Raw genomic sequence first — 24,099 nt, 5'->3', positions numbered from 1 at the left:
AATTTTAGATTTAGGCTGTAATATGGAAAAAGTGAACGGGGCCTGAATACTTTGAATGTACTGTAAAATGCTTTAGGGAAAAATATTTTCATATAGCTAAAGCAATTGATTTCACAAAAGCATATGCTAACACTTTCAGTAGTGGAAGAGAGCTCAGTCTTCTCCATTTATTAGGTTTCATATACATCAATCTCTTCAGCTGTAATACAAAAACAAAAATTCAAAATCTGACAAGTTTTACAAAGAGGGCAGGATACCTTCAAATACATTGTGTTTTTATCCTTAGCAGTGTCATTACTGCTGGGCAATTAATACCAAATACATTATTCCTTTCAGCATAGCTTGACTGAAACTCAAACTGTTAAGTGTCCAGAAAGCCAGTCGGTCCAAACTCAAGCAAGTCCTTCCCAATGAGATGTATCTTTCACGCCACCTCTAATAAAGTGATTGAAAGGGTATAGACACACCTAAGTGTCCCTGTGCAATCTGATACACTGAGTGCAACTCAGCTCAACATTTTCAACGTTCAAACAGGCGTCAAATGTTTTTATTTTTATGGGCATGGCCATGGAAGCGTAAGCTTTTCTTAATTTCTTCAACTGGCTAGAGGGGTAACAAAGAATCAAATCAAGAAGAACAAACAAGGAAACGTGAAATCTCCAAAGAAAGTATTTTCTTCAAGGTAACCTTTTCAGAAATGCCTTTATTCAAACCCTCCATTTTAACCCCTTGTCAAATGTCCATGTGGCAGAGGTGGGCAGGCAGCAGCTCCACCTGACAGTTGTGTGGGAACAGCGCTGCTGGTCTTACAGGGAGAGTCTTCCTTTGGGGGCTGCGTAGTGGGGCCAGAAGGAGGGAGAGGAGTGGAGGTCACAAAGCACAGGAGCCAGGTCCCAACATGGATTAATTGTTCAGAATTTAACCCAATTCTCGCAGAGTGCATTTTTGTTGTTGTTCACATATGTGGTATATACTAAGAGGTCGAAGTCTGTAGTTTGTTGTTATGAGACCTATAGAATGTGGAAAAGGGGAACAGTTGAGAACCTTTAAACATTTTTATGAATAGTTTAAACATACTGACATGAACAAAAAAACAAAACAATGATACAAATAATGGATGCCATGGGGTCAGGAAGGAGATAGAGCAGCCATGTTGGTCTAATTAATTGGGAATGACTTAGTCAATGAAAATGGTGCTTCACGTCTACATCCTGAGGTACCTTCATGCAGTAAGGCATGGGGTCCAATATAGTTAAGCCGTGACATTTTATTAATTATTTTAAGTCTATATAAATTCCTCTGACCATAGGCTCTCTTTGTTTTAACCATAAAATAATCCTTCACAAAAGGATTAAAAACCATACAATATCAATCTTATTTTTTTAAACCACTAAATTTAAAACATCCAAATAATAATTCAACCAGTAGTTAAGCTATAATTTACCTACAAAACCTGTGCACTATATTAAAATCATGCACATTAATTACGAATGCATGATATTTAAATCAGCTGAAAGAAGGCCATGAATAAGAGAGGAACTTAATTTGATAAATATATAATAATAAAATATACAGCTTTACATGTGGTCCCAAATGTTGTTTTTATATCTCCCTCTCCAAGAATAACTAACTACTAATAAAAAATTCATTTCTGGGTGAAGCTTATTTACACATTTCTAAGTAAAAGCTTCCCTGACACTTATCTTGCTGATAATTGATACGATTTTAAATGGTAAAATTACCAAAATAATAGAAAAAAAGCATATCCCTTGATAACTTGATTTGTAAGTGTCAACATGGCTGCCATTTTGTGATTGTCACAGAAGGCATCTTTGGAATTTGGCTTCTATACTTGCAAATGTACTTTTAAGCATGGTTTGTTTCACTGATAGAACACTTGTGTGTGTTTGTGTGTTTATTTCTTTAAATCTTAAATAATCACACAGAATTTCCACTGTTTATGAAACAGCAAGTTCCATGATTCACTACTAGAGACCCCAGCATCCAGCTCAGACTCCAGCTATAACGTCAGACTTATGACATCACAATCTGCAAGAAAGAGAGAATGAGTGGCATAAATCAAATGCATGCGGTACAGGTGAAAGAGACACAATGCAAGGTGATGCATGACACAGAGATGGAGCAAACATTAATGAAGCTCTACTGAAAACTATTGCAGAGAGGATGTCTGAGCTGAAGTCAGCCCTGTAGGCTTTGGTAAGACTCTGCATCCCACAAACCACAGCCAGGTCTGTGGGGAAGACCACAGCCAAAGTCAGGCTACTACAACACAAACGGACTTGCCCAGAGAGCGAATGAGGCTAACTAGCATGACACGGATGCATGGTTTAATGAAAAAGAAAAGATTAAAAAGGGTGTTCTTAGGAAATTCTCAAAAGCAGATTCAATCAAAGTCACATGGAGTGTCATGAACATTATATGACTGACAAGCCATTACCTATGCCCTAATGTCAGATGAGACCATGGAAAGCAGAGGAGCATGACAGAGGTAGTGTTTTCTAACAGAAGACTTAATGACAGGGCCTCTGAAGAGCCTTGGGAGTCATGAGAGCTCTAAACTTACCTGCTAGCTTTGAAACCTTTGAGCTTCTGTACAAAGAATGACTCCAGAACTTCGGCACACTGAAAGAAGGGGGAGTCGTTGGGGTTGTAGTAGCGGCAGTTGTCAAAGACTTTGGTCATGTCCGCCACAAACTCAGTGAGCTTGTTGTAATACCGTTTCTGTAATTTGTCTTCCATTGTGGAGAGGTCTGGGGATGAAACATAGAGAAGGGTGAGCAAAGGTAAATGTGTTGGTCAATTATTATATTTTCTAAACAATCAACATAAACACTAGCCAAGTACACATTGTGTCTACTTTCAATGTTTCTTACAAGCATTTCGCTACACTCGCATTAATATCTGCTAACCATGTGTATGTGACCAATAAAATTTGATGTGAAATAATAGCAACAGTCAATGACATTACAGTGATTTAGAGATCTGCCCTTGCCCTTACCCATCGGTTCCTTTATAACGCCATAATAATCAGGAGCATCGTTGGGATCTACTGGTTCAAGGAACGGCCACGCCATTTTGTGAGCCTGTTAACAGAACAATAGGTGTTTCACTAGATTTACAACAGTGAGGTATACTGAAGTATGTTGAGAATGTAGTGCCCCAGACCAGAACACTGGTCCTGCAATGCAACGTTGTTTCATTTAATCATTTCATTTATTCAAGACAGGGTACATGATGTGACTCCCAACTCTGGCCATATCCATATCAAATGCATCATCAGTAAAGACACTGAACTGAGGAGACCACAGGCTTCATACCTGTAAGGAGCGCAGGATTCTTCTTAAACCCTCGTAGTCCTTGTCGGTTAACGGTGTGAGGACGGTCATGGCGTCCTCCGTGGATTGACACTGCGGGCACACATACTCGTCTATGTGGGTGGCCTCACTCTGCAGAATGCCCACACAGCGCCCGTGGTACCAGTTCTGACAACGGTCGCAGCCAATGTAAAACCTGGGAGAAAGAAGTACAGGTCAGGGATATTTGGACCTATAACATTCAGTTCACCCAAGCTATAACCTTATTAGTATTGTGTTATCATACTGTGTTTCATCATATGGCGTCCGGCAGATGCAGTACAGCTCCTCCGTGGTGCCCTCTGAGTCCTGTGAGTCCTGGCCCTGCTTGCAGCCATTACAGACGTAGTCGTCCATCTTCTTGGCCTCCTTCTCCGTGATGCCCACACACGCACCGTGGAACCAGTTGGAGCACAGGTCGCACCCAATGTAGAACCTGAAACCATGTGGACTTAAGTTCAATGTCTTTGACATACATGCTACAGTTCAGTTACATGTTCAGTGTTTCAATGGGAACCCGATATGGTGCATCCATATCTTACTTGGCCTCGTCATAGGGCGTTTTACAGACACAGTACAGCTTGACTTCCTTCTTGTGATCCTTTGAGGTAGTGGATATCATCTTCTTCTTCTTAGGCTTGGCGGAGGATGAGTCCCTTTCGTCGTCCCTCTTGCGTTTGTGGGCGGAGGAGGGCGAGGCCATGGTGGGGGAGAGGGATGAGGCTACCTGGGCTGCGGCAGCGGCTGCCTGAGAGGCTGCAGCTTGGGCCTTCTCCTTCTCCTTCCTCAGCCTGCTGATGTCCCTCCTCAGCTCCTCCTGAGAGAGAGAACGACATAGGGGAAAGGAAGGGGAGAGAGACAGGGGAAAGGAAGGGGAGAGTTGGTATCACAATGTAAGGAATTCCTGGGCAGTGGCCGCAATATTTCTCAACACATCCAATATCACACTTCTACACCCTACTGGAGCACTACAATACAGTGGCCTATAATACAGAGGTGGCTATGGCACTGACCTGAACCTCCAGCTGCAGCTCCTTGTCCAGTAGAGCCCTCTTCTTCAGGATCTCAGCCTTGAGCTGCTCTTTGTGCTTGAAGAGCAGAGCCGAGAGCTTGGTGGCATTCTGCTTGCTGCGTTTCTGCTCCACAGACTCCTCCTTCTTCCTCTTCTTAGCCGCCTGCTTCTCGTCCTTGTCGATCTTGTCCAGGATGAACTTCATCACCTGGTTGCAGACGATTATTCTGCTCAGCAGGGGATAGAGGAAGGGAGGGCTTGTCAGATTCATCATGAAATCAGACAAAATATAACTAGCACAAAATAGTTGGCGATTGCTGGTAGGATTAAGCATAATAAGGTTTTGGAACTGACAAATAGATAAAACATGTACTGTAATTCATATTAATGTCGTTATGTAAGGGTCATGTCTGTGAATAATGACAGCCATACCTCTGGTTCTCCTCCCGCTCTGCTGGAGTCATGGTCTTCCTCTGTTTCAGATTTTCTATCACAGCATTCTGCTTCATCACCACCTGTTTCTGGATAATGTCGCTGGGGCTGGAGGCCTGCAGGCTCTGCTCCCTTTTGGCCTCCTGCTGCTTCTTCTTCTGCTGCTGCTCTCTGAGCTGCTGGATCCTCTGCAGGTGGTCCTGCATGCTGGCTGTCTGGATGGTCACCACATTCTGAATCTGGTGGGCCTGCACCTGGCCTCCTGCCTGCTGGATCTGAATAGGCAGCTGCAGCTTGATCTGCTGGGGCACCGCCCCACCCTGCTGGGCCTGGAGCTGGGCCGCCACGTGGGTCTGGATGGTGCCCAGCACCTGGACCTGCTGCTGCAGCCCCGGCACTGTGATCAGCTGGGGTTGGTGGTGGAGCTGCAGCTGCTGCTGGGGCCTGATCTGAGCCGTAACCTGGGGCTGGAGTTGAGCATGGGCCTGGATGGGCCTCACTGTGGCCTGGGTGACGGAGGGGGAGACCGAGAGAGTCTTCATATGGACCGGTTGTGGAGAGGTTGGGATCTGGGCTATCTGCTGGATGGGTAAGGCAGTGGGGGACTGGAGGGGGATGTGGACTTGAGCCTGAGGGGGTTGAGTCTGATATGTGGACACTGGAGGGGGGCAGGAACGAGGGCAGGGGCTGGACTGGAGTGATAGCCTGTTGAGGAGGCTGGACTGGAGCGATAGCCTGTTGAGGAGGCTGGACTGGAGCGATAGCCTGTTGAGGGGGCTCGACACGAGCGATAGCCTGTTGAGGGGGCTCGACACGAGCGATAGCCTGTTGAGGGGGCTGGACACGAGCGATAGCCTGTTGAGGGGGCTGGACACGAGCGATAGCCTGTTGAGGGGCTGGACACGAGCGATAGCCTGTTGAGGGGGCTGGACACGAGCGATAGCCTGTTGAGGGGGCTGGACACGAGCGATAGCCTGTTGAGGGGGCTGGACACGAGCGATAGCCTGTTGAGGGGGCTGGACACGAGCGATAGCCTGTTGAGGGGGCTGGACTGGTGGTGCCGGTGCTTGAGAGGTGACGGGAGTCTGAACTGGAGGCTGAGACAGCGCTGCAACGGAGAAGAGAGAGACAGCAGCACAGTATTAACACATCTACACAAACTAGAGACCAATCTAAATGAACATTCTAATTCACAACTCTGCAAAGCCTTGTGTACGATGCTTGTTGAAGTGGCCTGGCCTCATACCTGGCCCTGAGGGTGTTGTTGTGGTGGCTGTGACGGGGGTGACAGCAGCACTGGCCGTGGTGGCGGGGTTGGGGACAGGGGCTGTTGCCCCTGGGGTGAAGAGGAAGCGCTGCACCTGGCCGTTGGGCATGGCAGCCTGCATGAGCTGTTGCCCAGGGCCTGGGATGACTGTCACCCCCTGGGGGATGACCTGCAGCTGGCCTGTGGTCTGTCCCTGTCCCTGGATTACTACTGTGAGACCCTGGTTCCCTCCCTGGAACACACAGTCAGACATAGAAACACACAGAGAATACATCCAACAGGAGTGTGAGAGTATGTGTGAAAGTAGGTGTAAAAGAGAGCAGGTGGCTCCTCACCTGTGCCCCCTGCGTTAGCTGGGTGAGCTGGGCCAGGGTGAGTTTGACCTGGCCCTGCTGTGGTCGGCTGCCTTGGGGGGTGGATGGTGATGGGGACTGCCCGGGGCAGGGGTGACAGGACGGGGACGGGGCGGCACCCAGCATCCTCTGGCCTGCACTGGTCTGCACAGGGCTGGCACTGGAAACTGCTGTGGAGACAGGTTGGCCCCGGATGATCTGAGTCACCACCTGCTGCTGGCCTAGAGGACAGACAGTGAGGCAGACAAACAGACACACAAGTAGCATAAATAGGAAAAGTGCATGGGACAGTCCCAAGACAAATCAGGTGACTTATCATGAATGAATTGACTGGAGGTCAACATCGGAGGACTACCAATACAGTTTCCATCCGAATAAAATGAATACGTATAAACATATCAACACAAAGCAATGTCGCTGACAGTCTGTAATGTGCATGCTGAGGAGTGAGCAGAGCCATGCAGCCACGGGTTGGGAGAGGAGAGACCTACTGGCTGGTAGAATACCTTGTTGCATCATCAAGGGGGTTCTGATGATGGTTTTGCCCATGGTGGTGCCCTGCTGCAGGGGCGATCGGATCACCGTCATGCCCGGACGGATTTGGGCTTCGGTGGAAATGACCTAAGCCAAAAAACAAAACACAAATAAATGATACTGTACACATGATTATGCTAATTTCACCACATTCCAATTAAGATTATAACTCAAAGAAAGAGCAGGGGAGAGCATAAGAGGGAAAAAGACAGCAATAATATGTGAGAGAGAGAGGGATAGATCTGTTAGGATGTCTATTCTCTACCGGCTGAGTGGTGGTTGAGGTGGAGGTGTTGGGTCTGATGTTGATGGTGGCGTTGCGGTTCTGGAATGAGGAGTAGGTCCGCTGGTTGCCTGGGGTACTGGATGGAATAATGCCCAGGAGATTCTGCTGGACTTGCACCATACCTGTGACGGAGAGGGATTGTGTTATTAAGTAGCGTGAACTCACTACAAGTAGATCAACAGTAGGGTGTTGAACCTCAATAATGAGATTTACAACAAGTCAAACGCCCTTGTTAAACGCTCATGGAACTAGGAATTCAGTTTGCAAAAGAAATACTAGGTTGAATCACATCTCCAAATATATTGGCAAGTCACAGCCATCAGTGGGAGAAATGTCACCTGCCCCTCTTGCAGATGACCTGGACAGACTGTATGGATCAAGCAGAACAGGTCTTTTGTGTTGAGACTGTCTGGGACGCAGTCCAACCACGATACCGTAAGGAAGCTTCCATTGGATCAATAATCTGACAGACAGGACAGACATTACTGTGTCTATTACTGAGCGAGACAGGGCATCCCAGGGGTCCTCCTTCCTAGAATGTTCTTGTAATAATCAGTGGCATTTTCTACGTATTAGGGCAGCCAGCACACTCAAAACCAAAAGCAACACCTCAAAGCCCCTCAAAGGTTCTACTGGGGTGAGATGGTTCATGGTTTTGCTGAGTTGGGGTAGGCCTGCTGAGTGGGGGTAGGCCTGCTGAGTGGGGGTAGGCCTGCTGAGTGGGGGTAGGCCTTGTCAATGCGGTCATGCCGGCTAAAACCTTACAGACGGCAAGGTCATCCATACCTCCTTGTGTGGTTGGCATGTTGACCGTAACAATCTTGCTGTTGGCCGGAATGGGTAGCTTGGCGGTGATGACCTGGCCAGCCATGGTCACCGGGCTGGCAGAGATCTGGAACGTTTGTCCAGAGGTGGTGACCATGCTGTTGGCCACGGTGGCCCGTGAGCAAGTGGAGGCTGCAACACACACCCCACCTGCAGTCACACACCGTGTGCAAGTGCAACCACAACAGCCAGGGTGTATAGCAGTGGTGTCCACTAAGGGGTGTTTTCCCCCCCAGGTTCGATTCAAACAAAGCCATTGCATAATGCTTTTTGGACTGATTAACTGATTATGAGCTTGAAACTTTTTTCTAGTAGTCAAAAGTGATTGTAAATGTTTTTAGAATTCCCTTTCCCAGCCCCACACTTGACTGGGTTTCAGATACAGGAAGTGGACACCACTGGCCATTAAGGCCATTCAACATACCGTAAATATCTATCAAAATAGGTCAAATTAAAAAAGAAGAATCCAAACACTAAAATTATCTGTTGTTGTTGTAACAGTTTGACATCCACGAGTGAACTTCAATGGCCACCATTAAAAAGTGAATGGGGAACGAAAATGCCTTCTGACCAAAAACATGGAAATATGAAAAATAATATTTCAACACTGCTACCAAGAATCACTATCAACTTAAAACACACCCCCACAGTAGCCACCGTCATGATTTTGTATGAGCAGCTAGTCGTCGCCAAACTCACCTGGACTACCCTGGCCCTGCTTGACCCAGGAAGTAAATGATTGATGGAAGTTCTTGTTCTGCTGGAATGTGACAGGTGTCCCCAGCTTGGAGGCCAGGACCAGTTTAGTCCCCGGGGTGACCTGGCTGGTCAGGGATGCCGGAGTGCCAGAAGCTGAGGTTGTAGGGGTGCTGGTGGGGGTGGAGGTGGTGGCACCAGGCTTCTGTTGCTCCAACCGTTTCTACAATGCAAAGGTTCAGATGCTAAATCTATGCTAAACCACATAGAAACACCAAACTCATTGGAAAGAGGAGACCAGAGTAAAAGAGTGAGAGTACAGAGTAAACATGTCTCCTCTGAATAATACATAACTTCCAATACACATTTGTAATTACACATGGTTTAAAAGGACAATTATTCAGATCAAAACCAACCCAAACAGAGGCCCTTGAAATGTCCCAGCTCCCAGTGTTTAGTGTTTGTGCCCCCCAGGTTTGGGCTGAGGGGGGGTGGATTGTAGGGAGGCTAGGTGTCACCATAGTGCAAGGTGGAAACTTGTCTGATCTTCCCACCTGCTGAGCAGCCAATCTCTGGTGCTTTAGCTGAGCCTCCAATTGGGCCTTGGCCTCCTCTGCTGTCTTCAGCGTTCTACTAACCTTAGCCTGGTCTGCAGCCTGGGCCTTCTCCCTCTCTACCCTGGGACCACAAGAGGACAAGTCAGTTAGTCATACTACATCCAATGACAACAGACCTGGGCAGGGTTACAACAAGACATCTTGAGGGAAGTATAGGTTCAAAGGTCACATAATATCAAGCAGTACGGCAGCTTATTCTCTCCAGTCCCAGCAGCAAGGCTAAGGACAGTCCACCTGCTCACCTTTCTGAAAAGGCTCTGATCTCCCAGATCTCCAGCTCCTCCTCGGCCACCCACGTTTCTAAGATGATGGGTCCAGTCTGCTTGGCCGGTTCAGGCTTCTTTGGCCTCAGAGCGCTGGAGCGCAGGCCTTTCCTCTGGGGAGTGGGAGTTTCTACCCAGGAGGACAGAGAAAGGATGAGGTAGAGAATGAGGTAAAGGGGAAAACGACATCTGTCAATTAATGTCATCCTTTGTATTGTGGGATAAAGAACTTTCTCAAACTCTATATTTTCACTTACATTGCAAAGGATTTGCCTACTCAGGGACTTGAGAGAGAACACTAGAAGAGGTAAGGAGCAAGCTGAGCAAGGCAATCCAAAGCAAAGATTCATGAGACCACTATAGGATTGTGACAGGGTGATCCTAAGACAATTTGGGATGCAGTTTCATCCTTTTACCTTTGGGAGCTTCGGTAACGCCAATTGGGCAGATGATCTTCCTGATGCAGTATTCAGACCGAATGCCGTGCGGCCCCACATCTCGCCGCTTGATGATCTCTGTTGTGGTGATCGCCGTCTCCGAGGATTCTGGGGAAAGCAGAAAGGAAATATGTCTATTTGAAATTGTGCCTCATCTTCAAATTGAGAGACAGGAAGGAGGAGGGCAGAAAGAGGGAGAGGAGGGTAGGATTGCTGTGCTCTCACCTGTGCGGGTGGTTCCTACAGCAGGGGAGGGCTTGACAGCCATGTCATCCCACCTCAGGCAGGCCCAGAGCAGCCGCAACATCAGACTGACCCCCGCCAGAGACTTCACAGTCTGGAGACGGTATCTGCATAGGAGACCCAAGTCAGTGAGTGTTATCAAAACAACCTTTAACCAAATAGCTATATGGACAAATGTACATGGTTCCATGTTCTCAATGGTTTTAGCCCAAATATTGTTTGTTGTCTTTCTGTGTTTTCATTTCAGTGCACGGCATATGAGATGGTCCACTGCGTCAATGGCAGCCTAATGGCTAAGGGTCAACTACGTGACTAACCTCCACGTGATTCCAAAGGTGGGTCTGGGGGAGGGATAGGGCCAGATGTCCAGGGCTGGCTTGGCGTTGTAGTTGAAGATGGGTACCTCTCTGATGCCCCCTCTCCTCGCCAGCTTCTTTAGGTCATCATTAGGCAGTACAAAGATGCTCTTCTTGCTACTCTTGGTGACAAACTTGCGGTAAGAGGGGAGGGCCGTGCCAGAGCGGGTCTTCTTGGAGCGGGAGAACTTTAGCAGCCGGACACAGTCTCTGGTGGAGTACTCCTTACTGACCGTCATGGAGGTGACTGAAGAGCCTGAGGGGCCAGATTTGGCATCTGTCAACATTGCAGTGACAACAGTCTTGGTCTCCTCGGAGACAGTGGCCCCGAGCGTCGGGGAGCAGACCCTGGTGACGGTGGTCTTGGTCATGGTGGTGAGGGTGGATACAGCACTGCTCTCTGCAGCAGGCGTCACTGCAGGCTTAGTGCTGCTGAAGACCTTGGCTATCTGCACCGTGCGAGACTCTGTTGACATGGTGGTAGTAGTGGTTGTGGTAACTTGGGTGATGGTCTTCAGCACCTCAGTACTGCTACTGCTGTTCTCTGTGGTGTTGTTACTCAAGCTGGACTCCTCTGCAGTGGGGATAGGAAATGGGGTGATCTCATTGGATGCCGTTTGCCCAATCTCCATTGGCTCAGACTTGGTGCTGTTGCTTACCATGGGAACACCAGTGGGCGGCCCTAACATTGACGACGTGACGGAGTAGTCAGGCTCGGACACCACAACCTTTCTCTCTACGTCCTCCAAGGCTAGGCTGGTGGCTAACACAGTGTTGTTGACCTTTAACCCGTCCTGAAAGAGAGTACCGTTCATAATGGATTTTACAGGTTCCTTCACTGGCAGTGTTTTGATCTCACCCTCTAACATCTGGAGCATGACCTTGGTGTCCACTTTTTGGCCAGGTCTGAGTGCATCTTTGAGTCTACAGGAGCCTTGGTGTCAACAGCGGCTTTCCCGTTCACCTGCACTAAATGTGGTTTGCTTTCTATCTCCCTCTGTCCATTACCTTGCTCTGTCTCCTCATAACCATGCTTCCTACCGTTTTCTCCTGCTATCATCACTTCTGCTCTGGGAGGTTTGGCCGCACCTAAAGCCGGTTCTACAGATGTCAAATTGACTTTGTTGTTGACGTCTATGCTTTTCTGGGAGCCTCCATTCAGCTCTGTTTGAGATAACGCATCCCCACCATTGCCCTGAACGCTGCTCTCATGGTTGGCCAACCCTGTGGTGTTGAGGTTGGGGCCTGTGGCTCCTGCTGCCTGGGGTTTACAGGTGGAGCCTAATCTGACATCCAGATTATCTGTCTCTCCTGAGGGCTGGAATTTCACTGGCTGCTCCTGGTCAAAGTCAAGCCTTTTAACAATTGTGTCTTTAACTACTGAGTCTGCTTGTCCCTCAGCTTTCAGACTTGTGCACGGTGTCATTGCTAACTTGTCTGCTGTAGAAGCCTTGATGGTGGTGGGAGTCCCTGTGTTAACTTTCTCCTTGGAGACTGTGTGTTTGGCCAGGGCTGACTGCTGTTTGAGGCGCTCTAGCCTCTGCTTCTCCTCCAGGGTGAACTGTTTCACTCTGCGCTCCAGCAGCCCGTCGAGCTTGGACGTCTTCACCTTCTTCTTGTAGGCCGTACGGAGCTGGAAGCCCTCGCTGACGTTCACCACATCCCAGTTGAAGGGACGGACAGGTGGCTTGGCCTCAGAGTCCTCCTGCTTAGTTTCTTCTTCCTCCCCGGGCTCCTCCTTCACAGCAGGGTCAGTCAGTGATGAGGGGCATTTGCTGTCCACTATACCTAAAAGAGAGAGAACTCAATTAATAATATTAGCCAAAAAATGCTAACTCCGAGACCTGAAAGACAGCTGCTAAGTACCAGATGAACATAGAACACAGCCAATCATAGTAGGAGTGGGGAAAATACCTAATGTCATCTAATAAAATGTCTTATTCAGATAAACAGCAGGAGACCCTCTTTGTTTATTGATGAAAAGTATTATCATTGTACCTTTTTCCTCACTGAGACAGGTGTCTGGTGGACTGGGGTCAACATCCATCTTGTCCTCAGTCTTCTCCTCCACCTGATCATCTTTCTTCTCCACCTTCTCTGTGATATTTTTCTCTTCCTTCTCTTTCAGAGTCTGCCCCTCTCCTGGTGAAGTGTTCCCAGATGGCTCCATGGTGGAGGTTTCCTCCTGGTCTTTTTCTTCAGTAATTGGAGTAGACTCTTCTTTCGCCTGGGTTTCCGAGCTCGTTGGTGCTTTGGGCAAACATTTTCGTTTGTTCGGGCAGGATGTTGCATTTTCTTTGCCAGTTTTAGCTGCTGTAGAGAGATTAAAATGAAAACACATGAAGCACCTAATTTATACCGAGGCAAGCTGGAGCCACATTTTCAGCTTGAGTGGCCTTTATCATCATCAGTGAGATAAGACAGAGATAATACGTGTACAGAAGAAACACTTACCTTCGAGTACTTTGCGGTAGTTGACGTTGGTGTTCCCTGGTAGCCTGGGAACAAAGCGATGGACGTGAGTCTTACTGACCCAGCTCCAGCCCCGTAACCAGTTACTCTGTACTCCTCCCCTTCTGCTTCCACACCTTACACACAGAGAGAAAGAACCAGTTAGATTAAAGACTACACAATCGCATACAAAAGATGGGATGATTATGTTGTCAGACATCATGCAGTCATAAAAGCCCAAACAGGACTTGAGAGGAAAGTGAACCCAGATTTACCTGGTGTTTGATGGGGATGGTGTACTTCACCCAGGTGGCCTGCTGCATAGTCTCTTCATCCTCCAGTTTTTTCTCTCTCTTTTTCCCCTTCTCTTTCTCCTCCCGCTCCATGGAGGTCATGCGATGGAGCCTGAAGGGGGGGGTGAAAAAAATACATCAAAACGGCAAGGTGACTCTGGCTTGTTTAGTCAGGGCTCCATTATATTCAACAATGAACCTCCTCTCACTCATGGGAAAAGCGTCAGCTTCTCTGCATACACTGCCCACACCACTACAGACCTCTGCACTGAAGAGAGGTGAACAGAATGCTTCATAATCAGCAGAGCAGTGAAGCAATATAATGAATTCAGTTTAGCATTGTGCACTAAAGCGCAGAGAGCAGGATGAGTTGGGTCGATGTGCTATGACTCAAAACCCAATTCAGCAATGAATTAAGTCCTTTGATTCACAACCAATGTCTCTTACCTAGTGTGTCCAAGCGCATCTTTCCAGACAGGCAGCATGACCACTGGTTTGATGGCACACTCCATGATGGCCAGCGCCAAGGCAAACTCCCGAGCCTTACTGCACATCTGCACCGCTTTAATCCAGTTTGTCCTGGAAAATCCCAAACCCACAACTTCACTATACAGCAAAACACAATTTCACACATGACCTTATCAGTCACTAATATTCCATTTCTCCATTGTGTGAAACAGTTCTGAACCCCACTTTCCTATGTCAGAGTAAGTAGTCTGTTCTGGAGCGTACCTGTGCGAGGCCCAGTTTGGGTGCAGGAAGGGGGCGGGGACATTGGTCTCCAGCTGGATGATGGTGAGCCGCAGGGTGGAGATGGTCAGCACCTTGGATCCGTGGATGGAGCCGTTCCACTTGAAATCCCCGGCGGGGGTTAGGCTGAACTTATGGGAGAGGTGGCGGCGCTTGTCGTGGTCCTCACGATGCTGGTGCTTGTTGAGGCCCAGTGTGTTGGTGCTGAACTGGTTGTGGTAGACTCGGAACTTTCCCTCCTGGCCCAGCTTGAAGAAGTTGTTCAGGTTGCCCTTCACCGTCAAGTCTTTCCTCACAGTACCCAGACGAGCCACTTCACTCTCAGAGCTGGGAGGAGATGTCTAATGGAGAGACACAAGGGGATATTTCTACTGAGCTGAGTAGAGACACAGCTAAGAAGAGAGACATCGTATCCATAGGGATTTGGCAATTGGGAGATTACTGGTAGTTCAATTAATTGTGTAACATTGTGTAATAAAGAAGTGAGTCGATGTGGAACAGAGGACTGGATTTCAGTCTAGATGATTGAAAATATAACAGGACAATCCATTTGATCCTGCTAAGGCTGCCTTCTCCTAATGTGAGAGACTAGGCTGTGGGTGAAATTCCACAGAGACGACAGAAGGTTAACAGTGTCTGGTTGGTGTCTCACCTCCTTGCTGTCCCTGGGTGTAGGGCTGCCATCTCCCTGGGTCTTCTGCTGGCTCAGCTTGCTGTCCGGGTTACGCAGACGAGTCACTATGCGATTGTTAGTCTGTCCAGACGCTGACCCCTCACCATTCCCACTCTCCTTGCCTTCACCTGCGAGCAACAGAACACATCATTAAGATCAGTGATGATTAATCAAAAGAGAGAAGTCAATCATGAATAAAGGATTCATGATTAATTGGGCCAAAAACCAGCACAGCGGAGGCAATGTTCAAAGATACAAACAGTATCTCTAATGTCACTTGGTAGTCAAGGCCCTTGACAGTTGAATGAGTCAGAGGCCTGAGTGCAAGATTGGTATGGCAACTGCGTACCCGTGTCGTCCTGGCTGGTGATGGAGGACTGAGAGGACCTGTCAGCGAGGTTTGGCTCTTCAGGCCTCCTGAGGACCCCAGGCGCTGAGACGTGGCTGCTGTTGCTGTTCTCGTCTCCAGGGTGTGGTGGTGGGGAGTAGGCTGGCACTGTGCAGAGGGGTCCTCCTCTCCATGGGACTCTGAGTCTACAGGCTTATCATCTGGGGAGGAGGAGAGGATTGAACAGTGAAAAGCTGAGCAGCACAAACCCCTTAGACCCCTTTGTGTGAAAACATGCATCACCAGGCACTAGCTGTCTATACTGACAAAGTATTGCAAATGATGACAGCAATGCAGAGCAAACACGGATAAACAACTTAAAAAGTAAAACCTGTAATCCACAACAATTGTAAAAAACAGAATGCTTTTGGCTTGATGCCTTCCCTGCCTCACCTTAATGATCATGCACAATTAGCATAACACCAGGGAAATGCTTAATCAGTGAGTCTGAGCAAGACTTTGCACTTCAGCAGTCCAGGCTGACAGATAAGGCTAAAAACACAGTGCAACACAACACAACACAAGCAGTGCAAAACGCAGCTGCAGAACCAAATTAAGAAAAAGATTGTGTATCTGAGCTGTAGGTTAAAATGGCCCTGCTGTATATACTGCGCTGAGGGAGCAGGTGGAAGGTTCAGGCAGGGAGCCAGCCTTTTGTTTCCGCTAAAGGAACGGAGGCCAATTTCCCCAATGAATTGGGGCGAGAATAAGGGGCTGGTTGTGACAGACTTAGGGTGGTGGGCGCTGCCTGCCAGGGATGCTGCTGCCAAAACGCCATTATCTGAGAACAAGTTCACAGTGTGTGGACCAGACAATGCACCGCATCAGGATCCGGATAACACAATGAATGCATTGAGAAAATAGAACATGTAAGCAATGAACAAGGTGACTAGAATAACAACAGGCTACACTTACAGCCTCCTGAGCACTGTTCAGCCTTGCATGCTGAACACTACACAAGACAATGGAACACAAAATGGATGGCAAGAGCACAAGATCCCGCAAAAAGGCACAATGCATCTGTCGAAGGAAGAAAATAACCAGGCAGATCTCGATCATATGAAGTTGGATGAAAGACAAATTCTTGGAAAAGAAAACAACAGCAATAAAGGGATATAATAATGGGCTATTTAAACGTTACATAAGTAGATGTGAAACGCAGAGTGCTTTAAGGAGTAAGAAAATGCTTAAGACAAAATATGTTTATACCTGAAGGATAATTAACTCAGTAAGTCAGCAACACCGGTCAGTTTAATGAGTGATACTGAGGTGAGCAGTACTGTGGCAGAGTAGAGCCCCCTCTGTTACATTCATTACTCTGGACTGGGTGACTAAGTGAAGGCTGCCCAACAGAGTCCACTCACGCTGTTAGTAATCCATGTATTGAATTAGTAGACAGTAGATAACCAGAAAGGCATACTGTGTAAACGTGTTGCAGCCATTCAAGACACTCTCATCCTCAAAGGAAGCTATAACTTAAGCTTTAATGGTCCAAGAGCACTCTTTAGTATACTTTCTACCAAACATGGCCAATAATCAAATCAACAAATGGTCACATTGAGGAGCAGCCAACCAGCATGAAGATCATCATCAAGCCAAGAAGCAGCAGCAGCAAAAAGCCTGTAGCAGTGACTCCAAAGCAACGCACCCAGTGGCAGCAATCACATCACATTAAGCACAACTACAGTATGGAGGATGCTTTCAGACTGCCAGAGCACGAGACCGATGATGATGGATGCACACATGCATAGCCACAGCAAGGTGTGACAAGGAGGAGAGGCTGGGAGGAGAGATGCGGATTGCTGGGCGCTTTCTCCATCATGTACCTTGCCTCTCCTGCTCAGGCTCCATGGAGGCCTCCCCACTTTCAGAGGCGGCAGAGCAGGACACCTCAGCAGGCTTAAGGGGTTCATGCTTAGGGAGAGTGCCGTCCTGGGTGGACGAGCCAGGCTTAGGGGGGTGGACGGTGGTGTTCTCTTCTCCAGCAGGGGGAGCTACAGCTGCTGTGAAACATACAAGACTCACTCTGGATCTTTAACACACAACCGCCTCACCAGACCAACAAAAAGTCATTGCTATCCTCAAAAGGCTACATGAAAGATGCATCCAGAAATGGACTTCACCGGCAATACACAACTCACATTGGAGTTGCTCTTCTATCTTACCTTGTGAGCTTGCCTCCTCTTTATACTCGGGGTCTTGGAGCCCTCTGTGGTCTGGTAGTTGAGAGCAGTGTGTGGGGGTCTCTTCCTCGATCTTGGTGGTGTCTGTAGTGGCCTTCTCTGCCTGCTCCACTGCTCGCCGTTCCTGCCTGCCCTGCACACGCTCCAGGATCTCATCTACACAAACAACAACACAGCTGATAAGCAAAAGGCCAACACCCACACACCATGTTAGGTCTGTTTGACCGGAGACTACGTTTCAGCTTTATGTGTAAATCAGTAAGTCTACATGCTGTTTACCACATTATTATGTAAATCAGTAGGTCCACATGTTGTTTACCACATTATTATGTAAATCAGTAGGTCTACATGCTGTTTACCACATTATTATGTAAATCAGTAGGTCTACATGCTGTTTACCACATTATTATGTAAATCAGTAGGTCTACATGCTGTTTACCACATTATTATGTAAATCAGTAGGTCTACATGCTGTTTACCACATTATTATGTAAATCAGTAGGTCTACATGCTGTTTACCACATTATTATGTAAATCAGTAGGTCTACATGCTGTTTACCACATTATTATGTAAATCAGTAGGTCTACATGCTGTTTACCACATTATTATGTAAATCAGTAGGTCTACATGCTGTTTACCACATTATTATGTAAATCAGTAGGTCTACATGTTGTTAACCACATTATTATGTAAATCAGTAGGGCTACATGCTGTTTACCACATTATTATGTACAGTGCCTTGCGAAAGTATTCGGCCCCCTTGAACTTTGCGACCTTTTGCCACATTTCAGGCTTCAAACAAAGATATAAAACTGTATTTTTTTGTGAAGAATCAACAACAAGTGGGACACAATCACGAAGTGGAACGACATTTATTGGATATTTCAAACTTTTTAACAAATCAAAACTGAAAAATTGGGCGTGCAAAATTATTCAGCCCCCTTAAGTTAATACTTTGTAGTGCCACCTTTTGCTGCGATTACAGCTGTAAGTCGCTTGGGGTATGTCTATCAGTTTTGCACATCGAGAGACTGAATTTTTTTCCCATTCCTCCTTGCAAAACAGCTCGAGCTCAGTGAGGTTGGATGGAGAGCATTTGTGAACAGCAGTTTTCAGTTCTTTCCACAGATTCTCGATTGGATTCAGGTCTGGACTTTGACTTGGCCATTCTAACACCTGGATATGTTTATTTTTGAACCATTCCATTGTAGATTTTGCTTTATGTTTTGGATCATTGTTTTGTTGGAAGACAAATCTCCGTCCCAGTCTCAGGTCTTTTGCAGACTCCATCAGGTTTTCTTCCAGAATGGTCCTGTATTTGGCTCCATCCATCTTCCCATCAATTTTAACCATCTTCCCTGTCCCTGCTGAAGAAAAGCAGGCCCAAACCATGATGCTGCCACCACCATGTTTGACAGTGGGGATGGTGTGTTCAGGGTGATGAGCTGTGTTGCTTTTACGCCAAACATAACGTTTTGCATTGTTGCCAAAAAGTTCAATTTTGGTTTCATCTGACCAGAGCACCTTCTTCCACATGTTTGGTGTGTCTCCCAGGTGGCTTGTGGCAAACTTTAAACGACACTTTTTATGGATATCTTTAAGAAATGTCTTTCTTCTTGCCACTCTTCCATAAAGGCCAGATTTGTGCAATATACGACTGATTGTTGTCCTATGGACAGAGTCTCCCACCTCAGCTGTAGATCTCTGCAGTTCATCCAGAGTGATCATGGGCCTCTTGGCTGCATCTCTGATCAGTCTTCTCCTTGTATGAGCTGAAAGTTTAGAGGGACGGCCAGGTCTTGGTAGATTTCCAGTGGTCTGATACTCCTTCCATTTCAATATTATCGCTTGCACAGTGCTCCTTGGGATGTTTAAAGCTTGGGAAATCATTTTGTATCCAAATCCAGCTTTAAACTTCTTCACAACAGTATCTCGGACCTGCCTGGTGTGTTCCTTGTTCTTCATGATGCTCTCTGCGCTTTTAACGGACCTCAGAGACTATCACAGTGCAGGTGCATTTATACCGAGACTTGATTACACACAGGTGGATTGTATTTATCATCATTAGTCATTTAGGTCAACATTGGATCATTCAGATATCCTCATTTAACTTCTGGAGAGAGTTTGCTGCACTGAAAGTAAAGGGGCTGAATAATTTTGCACGCCCAATTTTTCAGTTTTTGATTTGTTAAAAAAGTTTGAAATATCCAATAAATGTCGTTCCACTTCATGATTGTGTCCCACTTGTTGTTGATTCTTCACAAAAAAATACAGTTTTATATCTTTATGTTTGAAGCCTGAAATGTGGCAAAAGGTCGCAAAGTTCAAGGGGGCCGAATACTTTCGCAAGGCACTGTACGTCTATGCTCAACCAGTCAGTAATGTTTTTTTTTCAGGCATTAAAACAAGGGGATGTGGGGCTCCCGAGTGGCGCAGCAGTCTAAGGCACTGCATCGCAGTGCTGGAGACGTCACTACAGACCCTGATTCGTTCCTGGGCCATATCACAGGCTGTAATTGGGAGTCCCAATTACGGCCTGTGATTGGCCCAGCGTAGTCCACAATTGGCCCAGCGTTGTCCTTGTTAGGGTAGGGTTTGGCCGGGGGGGCTTTACTTGGCTCATCATGCTCTAGCAACTCCTTGTGGCGTGCCGGGCGCCTGCAGGTTGACCTCGGTTGTCAGGTGAACAGTGTTTCCTCCGACACATTGGTGCGGCTGGCTTCCGGGTTAAGCGGGCGGGTGTTAAGAAGTGCAGTTTGACGGGACATGTTTCGGAGGATGCCTGAATCGGCCTTTTCCCCCCCAAGCCCGTTGAGGAGTTGCAGTGATGAGACAAGATTGAAAGGGGGGTAAAAGGGGGTAAAATACAACAACAAAAAATACAAGGGGATGTGTCAAGTAGCTAATTCCCAACCAGAGAAGCTATGCCAGACAATAAGAAAAGGAATGGAGTTGTTTGGCTCACTAGCCCTAGCCTGTTTGTTGAAATTATGCCTTTATATTACAGGATGGCATTACCAATATAATGGAGTCAAACCATAATTGGTTTCCAATATTGCTCTCCTACACATTTTGAAACAATATAATACCAGCTGGTAAAATTGCAATTGGAAAGTAACATAGGCCTATGTATAATGCTTGTAACAGTGTCAAGATCATCCTGTCACTAGGTTAACCCCTTCCATCCTAGTTCTCATAGAAGCAGTCACTCACCTTCAGAGAACAACCACACAAACATCTCAAACTTACAGATTGCTAATACACCTTCTAGCACTACTTGAGACTGTGTGAAGAATGAGTGGAAACGGATTGTGACCGGTAATAGTAACCAAGTCACAACACGTATGATCACCAGCACAGTTAAATACCAATATAGTTAGCCATTGGCAGCTAAAACCAAGAACAACTCATTAGAACCCATATCAGTGAGTCACTCCTGATTTGCCGTCTCTACTATTGTTCCCTGAAACGGGACAGTGGGTCAACGCTCCGGAGATGACATTAATGAAACTGCTGTCTGAGCACTAAAAGCAAGAGAGTGGTGGATCAATAATGTGTTCTATGACGATATGGTATAAAATCTCTCCCCATAAAAGGCAGACAGAGAGATTCCAATCTTAATTCAGGGAAATGGATCTAACAACAAAAAAAGTTGTGGACAGCCAGCAGAAAGCATTGCCTGTGAAAGTATCCTGGGTCACAGGAGAAGACAAAAAAATGACATCAGTCTCCATTCCCTACCTGCCAACAGTTCATAACTGAGGTTTTCATAGGGAGAGATACAGGAGTATCCACAGAGGGAGGATGAAGCAGTGGGCTTCTGAAGAGGATAAAATACCAGCAAGGCCCATTAATCACTACAGATGGTACAGGTCGAACGAGACAGGAGAGAAAAGACTCTGCATTGACTAGCTTGTCTTTGGAACATCTGTCAAATAAAGTCCTCATTGTCTAACAATTGAGGAGACTGATCCCAAAACAGTACAACTAGAACCAAGCAAGCTTACCATATAAAGCTTGGTTTGTGTCAACTAAGAGATATAGTGGTCAGGAAATGCACAAACAAAGGAAGGCTCTACAACAAACAAGGAGGAGTAGAGTAGCCACACAGAGAAACCGACACTGGTTTAAAACCAACCTTCTCCCTTCGATAGAAATAAGAAAACCGCTGTTTGCATGATAAGTAAAAAGGCTGAGAAAGAAAGGGGAATAGCAACATCTACGATGTTTGATGCTTATTTAATATCACATACACTGGACAGATGCAGTGAAATGTGTTGTTTTACAGGGTCAGCCATAGTAGTACAGCCCACCTGGAGCAAATGAGAGTTAAGTGCCTTGCTCAAGAGAGCAGACGGATTTTTCACCTTTTCATCTCGGGTATTTGAACCAGCGACCTTTCGGTTACTGACCCAGCGCTCTAACCGCTAGGCTACCTGCAGCCCTCTGATAGTTCTAATACATCAACCATCCTAATCATACTTCAGCACGAGGGAGAATGTACTCTCCTCACCAAAGATGTATTGGAATGTAATCTCACAGGAGCAACACAACATGTAGCCTAGGGGTCGTCGTTGACATTTCTATATTGACAATGCATAGAAGCCATGGACCAGCTAAAAATGCTTCAGTGTGACAGACAGTGATTCAGAGCGTCCAGCAGGTGGCTGTCTAGCCTTACCGTTGGCTGCCACGAGGAAGGCCTTGTTGTTGCCCGCGGCCTTGTTGGTGAGGTCCTCAGTGATGTCCATGTGAGTGTGCACCTCCTCTCTCATCTCCTCGAGGACGGCACACAGGTCGTTTTCCCAGTACTCCTTGTCTAGACACTCTATCAGCTCTCCCAGCTGGACCTTTGTGCTGTAGTACCAGATCTTCTTCTTATCATGCTCCCCGTCTTCCTCACTGGAATAACAGGACAACAACCATTATTAGAGTTGTGACAAATAAGATGGAATATAATTGACAATTAGTTTGTTTATAAAAACAGGTTTAAGGACCTTAATGAATAGATCATGAGACGGCATCATTGTATGGCCTATAATGCTGCATGAAGCATTGTTAACCCGGGAGAGAAAGATATCTTAACTTCAAAGGAAAATCAACACTGAATGCAAATTGACAATAAGCTTAAATTTCATTCGAACGCATGTTGTTTTTCAGCCCCCTTATACCTTTTGTTTGCCCTCGCAAGAGACCAATTACAAGCAATTGCGAAGATATGTTCAAATGGAGGAGGCTACATGATGAAGAAGTGGATACTCCAGCAGCAGTTCAGTAAACTCTCAGGGGGGCTATGGCATCACAGCACAGGAGTTTCACCCTAACTAAGGGCACAATTAACAACCACAGCACCCTCGCCTCGCTGGCTGATGTCTCAAACCGCCACTAATGATCCCTCCCACAGCTTGTCAGATAGATCCCACTCTTCAGATTGAGTCATCATTGAAATCAGCTACATAAATGTTTAATCCAGGCTGCTTCTACATGAATATGGGTGATTACCAACAACATCCAGCTACTAAAATTCAAGTAAAAAAAAAATATATGTTCCAAGTTTAAATCAACCCTCTCAGGCAATCTGTGTGTACATAGTGTTCAGCAACAAAATGTGTATTATTCTATCCACAAGACATGACTGATGTTATACCAAGCAATTCAGCACTGGAAAAAACAACTAAGTAATTCTGAAGGCAATCAATTAACTTGTTTTCAAGAACCTCAAGGACATACATCCACTCTCTGCCTACATCACAAAATACAATGTATCACTCAGGTGAGATCACTCAGTATGGTATGGAGATGGTGCATAATATTGTTGAAGTAAAAACAAGGGAAGTGGGGTGGGGGCCAGTAATTACTCACACAATTATTCTTCGGTTTAGGAACCAGTATTGCCTCCGGTGGCGGTCATAGCCGATGGGCTCCTGGCGGATGTAGGGTTTGCTCTTCTGCATCTCTGTCACACAGTCTGTGACCCCGGGCACCTTGTGTGCCACGCAGATCTCACACTGCCATTCGTCCTCCGGCACCTCTACCAGAGGAGGCTTCACACACTCCAGGTGGTAGACGGCAGAGCAGGTCTCACAGCACAGCAGGTCCCCCAATCTGTGGCACACCCTGCAGTGGTCATCATACTGCACCACCCCCTCTGACATTAACTCCTCACGGGCGATGTTGGTGGTGAGGAACTGATCCACCAAGAACTGCAGCACCTTGATCTTACTGTCCAGAGGGCCGTAGGGGTAGTCCTCCACCTCCTGGTAGGGCAGGACATGGTGGTACTCCTGGTCGCTCTCGCAGTAGGCACGGACCACCTCGGGCCACGTCATACCATCAATGAAGTAGAGGGTGGAGTTGACACTGTCCTTGAGGTCAGCAGGACCGAACGTGGTGTTGGAGGTGTCCTCCTCACGCAGGATGGCCTTCAGCAGGGCTGTGTGGGTCTCTGCCATCAGCGTGCACTGCTCCTGGCCTACCAGCGCAGCACAGAAGTCCTCAAAGCGGAAGGGAGAGAGCCGCAGCACCGTGCTGAAGTTGCGCAGGACCTCGTAGATGGAGGACACGTTGAGCAGTTCCTCGCTGGGCACCAGGAGGTCCTCAGAGGTTCTGGGCAGCTCCAGAGGAGGGATCTCCTTTTCCTCAAAGATGGGCGAGCGAGGGCAGTG

At 47.0% G+C, this 24,099-nt stretch overlaps 1 protein-coding gene across 1 annotated transcript; it reads right to left on the bottom strand.

Annotated features, from left to right (window-relative positions):
• Positions 1-133: 133 nt before the first annotated feature.
• Positions 134-24,099, bottom strand: LOC112234633 (nucleosome-remodeling factor subunit BPTF-like; the record flags this gene model as incomplete). The annotated part of the gene is given in 32 exon segments (XM_042307104.1): positions 134-1,010; positions 2,585-2,771; positions 3,020-3,104; positions 3,339-3,531; positions 3,622-3,810; positions 3,917-4,191; positions 4,388-4,613; positions 4,819-5,926; positions 6,065-6,317; positions 6,421-6,659; positions 6,930-7,059; positions 7,238-7,380; positions 8,783-9,002; positions 9,418-9,457; positions 9,639-9,789; positions 10,076-10,204; positions 10,322-10,446; positions 10,657-11,587; positions 11,704-12,483; positions 12,694-13,008; positions 13,150-13,193; positions 13,255-13,283; positions 13,422-13,551; positions 13,887-14,018; positions 14,172-14,530; positions 14,842-14,990; positions 15,212-15,342; positions 15,345-15,411; positions 17,077-17,253; positions 17,416-17,589; positions 22,116-22,336; positions 23,297-24,099. Coding segments are annotated over 32 exon segments (8,172 nt in total), but the record flags the coding sequence as incomplete, so codon positions are not given.

Source organism: Oncorhynchus tshawytscha, linkage group LG27, assembly GCF_018296145.1.
Source record: "Oncorhynchus tshawytscha isolate Ot180627B linkage group LG27, Otsh_v2.0, whole genome shotgun sequence".
NCBI lineage: Eukaryota > Metazoa > Chordata > Actinopteri > Salmoniformes > Salmonidae > Oncorhynchus > Oncorhynchus tshawytscha.
The sequence above is the reverse complement of the archived record's forward strand: the minus strand, read 5'-3'. Positions and strand labels throughout refer to the sequence as shown.